This window comes from Sceloporus undulatus, chromosome 6 (genome assembly GCF_019175285.1).
Source record: "Sceloporus undulatus isolate JIND9_A2432 ecotype Alabama chromosome 6, SceUnd_v1.1, whole genome shotgun sequence".
Taxonomy (NCBI): Eukaryota; Metazoa; Chordata; class Lepidosauria; order Squamata; family Phrynosomatidae; genus Sceloporus; species Sceloporus undulatus.
This window is the reverse complement of record NC_056527.1, coordinates 105,973,148-105,982,063: the sequence shown is the minus strand read 5'-3', so window position 1 is coordinate 105,982,063 and position 8,916 is coordinate 105,973,148. Positions and strand designations below refer to the sequence as shown.

At 42.4% G+C, this 8,916-nt stretch overlaps 1 protein-coding gene across 1 annotated transcript; it reads right to left on the bottom strand.

Moving 5' to 3' along the window:
• Nucleotides 1–964: 964 nt before the first annotated feature.
• Nucleotides 965–8,896, bottom strand: LOC121934709. Its single transcript, XM_042475476.1, has 15 exons — nucleotides 8,855–8,896; nucleotides 7,831–7,922; nucleotides 6,662–6,728; nucleotides 6,340–6,407; nucleotides 3,863–3,941; nucleotides 3,666–3,788; nucleotides 3,512–3,591; nucleotides 3,321–3,381; nucleotides 2,956–3,011; nucleotides 2,616–2,673; nucleotides 2,337–2,467; nucleotides 2,079–2,217; nucleotides 1,833–1,990; nucleotides 1,603–1,687; nucleotides 965–1,490 (listed from the first exon to the last, which is right to left on the bottom strand). Exons 5-14 carry the CDS (start codon nucleotides 3,905–3,907, stop codon nucleotides 1,603–1,605), a joined length of 936 nt encoding a protein of 311 aa, XP_042331410.1. The 5' UTR covers nucleotides 3,908–3,941; nucleotides 6,340–6,407; nucleotides 6,662–6,728; nucleotides 7,831–7,922; nucleotides 8,855–8,896; the 3' UTR covers nucleotides 965–1,490.
• Nucleotides 8,897–8,916: the final 20 nt, after the last annotated feature.

The window sequence follows — 8,916 nt, the reverse complement described above, 5'->3', positions numbered from 1 at the left end:
ATGTAAGTCACTTTTGCTGATGTAAGTCTATTTCTTTCACAGCAGGGATAGTGGCACTACAAGGATGGCTGCAAAGGTCAACTTTGTCAGAAGATAAAGCTCTTGAATAGCTTGGAAATTAGCAAGGCAGCTTTACTTCCTGATCAGGATAACTTTCTCTGCCCCTCCTTTTCCCCTGTTCCCATGCCATTAGCCACTTCCTTCACCACAACAGCAAAAAAGGTATTGGCCTATAATGGTAGCTAATTAAGTGATGGAAGTTGCAACCACACTGCAGAAATAATCTAGTTTGATACCATTTTAACTGCTATAGCTCAATGCTAAGGAATTCCCAGAGTTGTAGTTTTATGAGACATTTAGCCTCTGTGTCAGAAAGCTTGGGTGCTACAATAAACTACAGTTCCCAGAATTCTATAGCATGGAGCCATGGCAGTTAAAATGGTGTGAGATTGAATTATTTCTGCAGTGTGGATGCAACTGGAGGAAGGTATCAAAACTATAACTGTAATCCATTGCAGCAGCAAGACTAGAGCTTGGAGAAGTTACTCTTTGGACTACAACTCCATACAACAAATGACAGCACAACAGTCAGCCCAACAAATGATAGCCATGGCTATGCTGGCAGGTATCAGGAGTTGCATATGCATCTTGCCTGCCGTAAAATGTTGAGTAGTTGGGGTGATGGGTTATACAGTAGAAAAGAGTATTACTGAGACATGGTGATATCATGTCTGGGGAGGACTGGGGAGTAGGAGTAAAGGAGTAAGAGGTTTTTACAGGAGTAGGAGTAACATTAAGAAAAAATATCTTACTCTGGAGTAACCCCCAAATCACCACCCATCCCTGCCACCAGCAAATACTCACACCTCCTCCCTGACATGCCACCCCCTGCACACACAACACAAACACACAAAACCAGCCACACTGCTACCAGCAGGCACCAAAGTTTAAAGATGGGCACAGATTTATTTTTCAGCCCTTAGATTCACAGGTTAGGGGGCAAAAACACAGCAAAGTGTATGACAGTATAGTAAATACACAAGTTACTATGAACATGAAATTCAGTAATAAATAAGAAACGTTGCATTAACATAAGGCTAGCCATAATCCAACCTAGAAAGCAATACTTACAAAAATAAAAATACCATAATATCATACCAGTGCAATAATAAGCAAAGACACAGCAATGCAGTAATGCAGTGGGGAGGCAAAAGAAGAAGGGAAGGAGGGGAACTTGAATAAAGAGAATTTTCAAATATGCAGGGGCTCCTGAAACGGTTACCCCATGAAATCAGAGGGATGACTGTACATCTTTACATGTGATGGCATCTTTCTCCTCCTCCAAACACAACAGAGAGTCCTAAGAGGAGACTTCTCTACTCAGCTGGGGCTTGAGTTCCCTCTGGAAGCCTGCAAATCTGAACTTCCCTTTGGGGTCATGGCATCACCCAGAAGTGATGGCCTTTCAGTCCTGTGGGGGGATTGTTTTCCTAGAAAAGAACAGAGAAAGCAATTGGTTTTTTTTTTACTTGGCCATCTCCCCTTTTGAATGCTGTAATATTTCAAATGGACATTCTCCCAACTAATGATTCTATAACTCACCTAATGAAAGGCACAATACTTCAAGAATACAGAGTTAAGCACCTTCCATTTCCTGTTTATGATCTTAATTATATCAGATGCTTCTCTGCAGAGAACAGACAACAATTGTCACATCACCATAGGTTGACGGAAAAGCTTGTAGGATTTATATTCCTATATCTAATCTCATCAAGTGAAATGGAAACCACTGACCATTTCTTCCCCAGAAAGAAGGAAGAAACACATCTTACTTTCGTGTCCAGTCACTGGTGTGACATGAAGCCCCAGGCATGACTTGGTTTGTCGCGACAATCGAAAAGATGATAAAAAAGTCAAGGATCCATTTGTCAAGCCTCTCTGGCTGTTCGATGTAACGTACCATTCGCCCAAGAAGTTTGATTGCTGTTATCTGATGAGAGAAGGACATTCTAGGCTCAATAAGGGGACACCTCTTGTGGCCGATCAGGACAGACATTGTGAGGAAATGGTCTCGTTACCTTCATCTGAGACTCTTTCCCCGCCGGAACAGGAAAAGAGCAAGGTCCCCCACGAATCTGGCAAATCAAGAGGCATGCCATTTTATCCACATTGCATTTGGGTGAGTCTAGGACTCCCAAAAATGCTATCTCACATTCACTGCCAAAAGAAATAGAAGAAACGAGAAATCACATCCTTATTGGGCTACTACAAAAAGGAGAACCCCAGGACCCCGGGCATTTGTTTGAGAAGAGAAGAGGAAGAAAGAATCCATTTACGTTCCGTTTCCTTCCAATACATGCTCTATAAAGATGTCCAGATGTTTCTCGGCAACAATGTCTGCTGCTTTCCATGCCTTTAAAGGGTTGGAAAGGTACAGTTTGCACAGTCCATGTACATGTGATTTCATCTGTCAGGGAACAAAAATAGAGGGGGGAAATTAGATAATTATTAGGTTTAGGGAAGAGGTGTCCTACTTTAAGTGCCCTGAGAAGGAAGATGCCTTCTTGGTGGAGCTAGTGAGTTTTGGAATTTTTCCAGGGAACTCAGCATCTTACTTCGTGTGACGACAAAGGACAGCCATCGGAAGGGAACAGAAGACATTCATCTTGGGTGCTGTGTGGAGAAACACAAAGAGGTGAGATTTCGAGTGGCAACCATCAGAGTTTTAATTATTTATATATTATTTAATGAAAGGGAAGGGCAAGAGAGAGACATGAGTTGGAAGGGATGGTTTCTCAACGGTCAGAGGACAAACAAGATAAATGTCCCTCTTTGCCAGACATACCGTTGAAACTGGGAAACCACAAGGCACCTTTTTGTGCCACTCAGGGCAACCATCAACAATAGCATATGAAATAATTGTATTTTCAGTCCTCCCAGTTGAGAACACATTACCTCTGTGAACAGAATGAAGGATAATACGTATCTTCCATTTCTTCACTGTCTAAATCCTATACATAACAACAACGTTTAGTGATTAGTCATCTGACCATATCAAATATAATATACATAATAGCAAGATACATACAGAGATAAAACTGAGTCACTCCTTGAATTCATATAAAATTAATTAAAAAGTTAAAAAACACATACATAAAACACACAAGGTTAAATAAAGCAAATCTAATAAAATCCTATAAATAACGGGAGGAGAAGTGAAAGAGTGTACATTGGGTGCAAAGAGGTGGTCTTTAGTTCGTCCTGATCCTAATTACCTTTTTGCAAAGAAAGGGGAGAAGGGAGAGACCCCATGTAACTACCTGAAATATGACGGGTGCATTGGGATTAAATGTACCCATCTCCGCAGATTCTGTCTGAATTCTGTGAAGACAAAAAAGACAAAATAACAGAACAAACAGAAACTCAGCTAGGGGAAAGGCAAGGGATTCCCTTTTGGCAGCCATTGTGTTGCGATTTTAAGCATGCATAGATTTTTCCAGTACATAGGTACCTTTGGGAGTGATTCACATTGGCATTGTGTCGTCCCCTGTTTCTAGTAGCTGTAGGAAGGTCTTCCAATGGCTCAGACCCCTAACAAGAGAAAGGTAGAACATATATGGATGCCTCTAACCACTGAACAACCCAGGACTGCCACATGTACTTACTGAGATCGAGGGAGGAGGTGCCACTGAACCCTGCGATGTGGCCATATCAGCACAGACATCTTTGGCACTGTCTTGTTCCCTGACTCCAGTAGCTGTAGGAAGGTCTTCCAATGGCTCAGACCCCTAAGAAGAGAAAGATAGAATGTATATGGAGGCCTCTAACCACTGAACAACCCAGGACTTCCACATGTACTTACTGAGACCGAGGGAGGAGGCGCCACTGAACCCTGCGATGTGGCCATATCATCAGCACAGACATTTCCTGTCTCTGGAAACCTGGGGGAGAAAAAGAGGGGTGATTAAAAACACCTGACAAAGGGAAGGCAAGTGCAGTAAAACAGACAACTCACAAACAAAAGATAAAGTGATTCCAGTCCTACTATCAGAACCAGTCATTTGAGTTCAGTTATAATGGTAATTCATACATATATATTCTTCCTTATAACTGTTCATATTACTGTTCTGTCTATGGATATTATAAGGGGAGGAGGTTGGTAGAGAGTAGAAAAGTTTAATAGATAGTGGCCTGCTGAAGAGGCCTAGCTAGGAAGCTTGGAATGTTAGTGATAAGGCTGGTATAGCAGCATCTGGCTTCCAAGGTTACAGTCCTTCCTGAGAAAGTCTTGATTGCCATAGCAAGGTGTGTGTGGTGTGGGAATACAACTGGGTTGGAGAAGGAGGGGCTGGGAGGGTGTAAAAGTAGACATTTTTTCCTGTAGCCCTCAAATTCTGCAAAAATGTGTTAATGGATCACTTCTGGCTTACTTCTACAATAAACTTTCTTTCTTTGGAATACGTTTCCTTGTGGATTACTGGTCTGAGGATCCCAGATCTCACACCTACTGATGCAATAACTCAACCTCTTCTTCATAGGGCTTTTATAGCCCTATGATTCTAGACAATGAAAACCAACTACATTGAATGGAAATATAAAAAGATTCCCAAGGAGCAGTGTGCTTGCATTTGTTGAAGTGGGGATATTGAAGACACCATACACGCTGGATTCTCTTCTGATTGGAGCAGCTGGGAATGTGTCCCTAAGTCCTGAATGACCTTGCATTGCTTCCTCTTTAAACTTCCAATTGTGCCCGTGTGATAATGGCCAGAGGGTTTTCTTAGGCCAGGAATCCTCAGGGCTAGTACTGCCAAATCCTTCCTTATTGTCTCACAAAATACTTTGGGAGGGATGTAACTTAATGCCACTCTGTGGAAGTAATTCTTCTGGTCATGTCAATGTCCAGGTCACAGAAAGGTTTGTTCCTGGGGTGCAGCAGCCCCACTCCTCAATACACACACACGCCATCTGGAAACACTAATAAAAGTTGTGAGAAAGGTAAATACTGATGGGGGGGGAAATCATTTATCGTAAAAGGCAAAGATTTTCCCATTGTGGAGGAAGGAAGGAAGGAAGGAGGGAAGGAAGGAAGAAGCTAGGTCATCAATGAATTAAACCAAATCTTGACTCTTCCAACCTTTTTGGATGCGTATCACTGGCAACCCCCCCCCCTCCCCCCCAGTTTCATCATCTGAGGGACAATTCTTAGGCTAAGTGTATTTAGCTTACACTTTGGACATTATCAGACAAAGGAAATTGGAAGTATAATCCAATGGCAATCCGAACACAATCATGGGGTTTCACGTTATTGCGTGAGAGGTGATCACACGTAGTTTTGGGCAATGGCAAGCTATTTTTGGGCAATGGGAAGTCAGTTCGAATGCAATTCGAATTCACGTAAATTCGCTGAACTAGCAAACACGTGAATGCGTTCTGGCCCCACTTTCTTTTCATTTGAAATTAAAAGAAATCCATCCTGTGTGATAAATTCTAAACTGCTTAGTACACTGGTAAGCGGTATAGAAATGTACTTGCTATTGCTATTAGACTTCTCTGCTTTTTCCTTCATCCCAAGTTCTGAAATGGCTGGTGAAGATTTTGCAGGTAACGTTTAGGCTTGCTTTTCTAAGAATTATGGATTGATGCCTCAATAAAGATGTTGGTGGACCAGACTTAAAGCTTGGTTAGTCCTGGGCAAGGAGAAAGGGGGGGGGGTTATAAAACCCACTCAGTCAGTGGGTTTTTAGTCCATCAGGTGCTTTGGACTTCAACTCCCAGAAGCTGTTGCCCATAGGATCAAGAGCCAAGATCTCTGGGGATCTAAAGTCCAAGCCATTTGGAGGACCAAAGTTTAGGAAGTTAAATATTTGGAAGGGTGTCATATTGAGGTTGGAGCAAGTTTGTTTTCTGCTGCTCCAGAGAATGGGACACAATGGAGCAATGGATGCGAGTCACAGGAAAAAAGATTCCATCTCAAGATTAGGAAGAACTTCCTGACAGAGAGAGCTGTTCAAAATAAAAGAGCAATGGAACAACACTAACAGAGCCTTTTAAAAACTATGTTGCAAGCTTGGATATACAGAAGTCCACTAGTTTTGATTTCACGTGATAATACAACGTAACAAATTGCTGTTCAAATTTCTTTAAAAAATCTTTTCCATAGGAAGTTGGGCAAGTCACACTCTCCCAGCCTCAGGGGATGGCAATGGCACACCTCTTCTGAAGGAATCTTGCCAAGAACCCCCCATGATAGTGTTACCTTAGGATTGCCATAAGTCCAGAGAACTTGAAGGCATGCAACAACAAAAAACCACACACCCAGGTTAGACACACACAGACCTTGTTGCAGTAGATGATTTGGGGAGCTTCCAGCAGCTAAAGAGATTTCCCAGCTGTTTTTTCAGCCACTGCAATGGATAAATGAGAGATAAATGAGGCACACCAGAAAACTTGGGATGGCCAGGCACACAACCCCCCCCCCTCCAATAGTCCAGCCAACCTGATGGCTCTAAGTGGACTTTTCCACCCAAAGACCTGGAGGTAGGCAGGCTAGAGAAACTTAGCCTTTTTCAGGGAAACTTTGTGCAAAGGGGTGCATTGATAGGGAATGACAGCAGAGGGGGAGAACCTGTGGGCCTTCAGGACTGGCACTTTTACTTACTGGCTTAGAAGTTTGCTTCCCTGCAGTGGTCTGAGAAGTGCCCAGTTCATCTCTTGTCTCTGTAAGTCTGAAAGGGGTGGGTGGGGGGAGTAAAAGACCATGAAACATCAGACCATTTGTAAGTCTATGACCCTGAAATGGAAGGCAAGAAATTGCCACTGATGAAGAGGTGAAGCATCATGTACACCAAGCATTAACACTTCAAAAACCTTACTTTTGGAAGTTGCAAGGACACATGCATTCACCCCTGTCCAAGATCTGTTCATTTTCAGTGTTTTCCTGACTCGGCCATGGAAAACCACTGGTGTGACTTTGAGTGAGTCACACTCTCTCAGCTTCAGAGCATGGCCATCGCAAAAACCCCTCTGAGGAAATCTTGCAAAGAAAACCTTTGACAGATTCAGTGGATGGTTGCCATAAGTGGGAAACAACTCAAAAGCACACAACAACAACAACGCCTCAATATACCTTTCCATTGTTGTTATCATCGTTGTGTGCCTTCAAGTGGTTCCAGACTTTCTAAGAGCAAACCTATCGTGGCAAGATTCATTCATCACCTCTTTAACCAGCTTCAAAACTGAGTTGAAGACTATACTGTCCAGGGAAGCATTCCCAGGCGTTGCATGATTGTTATCTGATGTTATTTTAAATTCTTGTCTGCCCTATTTTATTGAATGTTAACATGAATCAATATGTATTATTTAATTATGTGTGATGTATGTATGCCATAGGCAGATTTATTTTTTATCTATTTGAATAGTATGTACAGCGCTGTGTAAATTCACAGTGCTATAGAAACAAAACCTTAATAACCTTAATGGACAGATAATATAACCTTTAAATCTGCCTCTGGAATCATATCTCTACTCCCAAACTAAATTTCTTAGTTCTTGTCTGTGTGTCTATGTGTGTATGTTATATATATGCTTGATTTCCCTCAATAAATTGTTAATTAACTTTTACTTAGTCCTTGTCTGTATCCATTCAGTGTCTCTGAATAGCATCTGGAATACCCGAACAGTCAGCACTCAGTCTGTAATCCACGGATTCAAGCGTGTCTGGTTCCAAGACACACACATACAACCCCCCCCCCCCCCCAAGATCCATGGATGCTCTTCCCAGTGATCCCTTGATATCTGCTAGGGTTTGAGAAAGAAAAAGGAACTTACATCTCAAGAGACCCTGGATTTCCATTCTTGATCGGAGAAGACCCGAGGGTCTCAGGGCCTCTGGAGTGCTTGTGGTCCTTCTTCTTGAACGACTGCCAAGGAGAGAGAAAACCAGACCCAATTAACTTGGGATGGTCACTCACACAAGCCCCCTCCCCAGACTTGACCTCTCCCCTCTTCTTCCTCCTCTTCCTCCTCTTCCTCCTCCTCCAGCCCACTCACTTTGCAAACACCTCTAGGCATTTTGGGCATGGTGCCAGCAACAACTTAAGCTGAAAAGGACCCTGTCTGAAATGGTTGACCTCTGACCTTTGGCCCAAGCCTAGAAGCCAGGCCAGAATAACGGTTGGGTTCAGAACCACCTGGGATCTCCGGGGCAACAATGTAAACAAAGATCAATAGCAAGAAATGGAATCCTTGGCAAGGAAAATTCTCTCTTGTTCTGGCACCGCTCCTCTGCCATGATGGGTGGTGTGTGGGTTTGCGTATATGTGTACATTGGACCCTTGTTTTACACTGGGGTTTAGTTCCAAGATCCCCCGTGGATAACAAAATCTGTGGATGCTCAAGGCCCATTAAATATAATGGCATAGCAAAATGGTATCCCTTATTAAAAAAATGGAACATCAAGGTTTGATATTTGAAATTTATACTCTTTTCTTTAATATTTTCAAACTGTGAATGCTTGAATCAATGTATAAAAATCTGTGTATAAGAAGGGCCGACTCCGTGTGTGTGTGTGTGTGTTTGTGTGTGAAAATACATACATACATACATATATCAACAGGGGGAGCAAATTTTGCTCTTTCCCATTTAATAAAAGGGATGCTGTTTTAAAATGATGCTGTTTTTATTTGTGTCTTAATGCTAGTAGCTAGTATTGCATTCATTTTTTTAACTTTTGGAATCAGTGTTTTAGCTTTGTCTTTGTTTCAGGGAAACTTTGTGCAAAGGGGTGCATTGATAGGGAATGACAGCAGAGGGGGAGAACCTGTGGGCCTTCAGGACTGGCATTTTTACTTACTGGCTTAGAGGTTTGCTTCCCTGCAGTGGTCTGAGAAGTGCCCAGTTCATCTCTTGTCTCTG

Excerpts from the sequence above, each read along its gene's own strand:
- LOC121934709 (XM_042475476.1), bottom strand. The coding sequence starts at position 3,907 with ATGGCCACATCGCAGGGTTCAGTGGCGCCTCCTCCCTCGGTCTCA. Across the intron at positions 3,382-3,511 it reads AATGTGAATCACTCCCAAAG|AATTCAGACAGAATCTGCGG; the intron begins GTACCTATGTAC and ends TTGTCTTCACAG. Across the intron at positions 1,991-2,078 it reads GGAAAGAGTCTCAGATGAAG|ATAACAGCAATCAAACTTCT; the intron begins GTAACGAGACCA and ends TTCTCTCATCAG.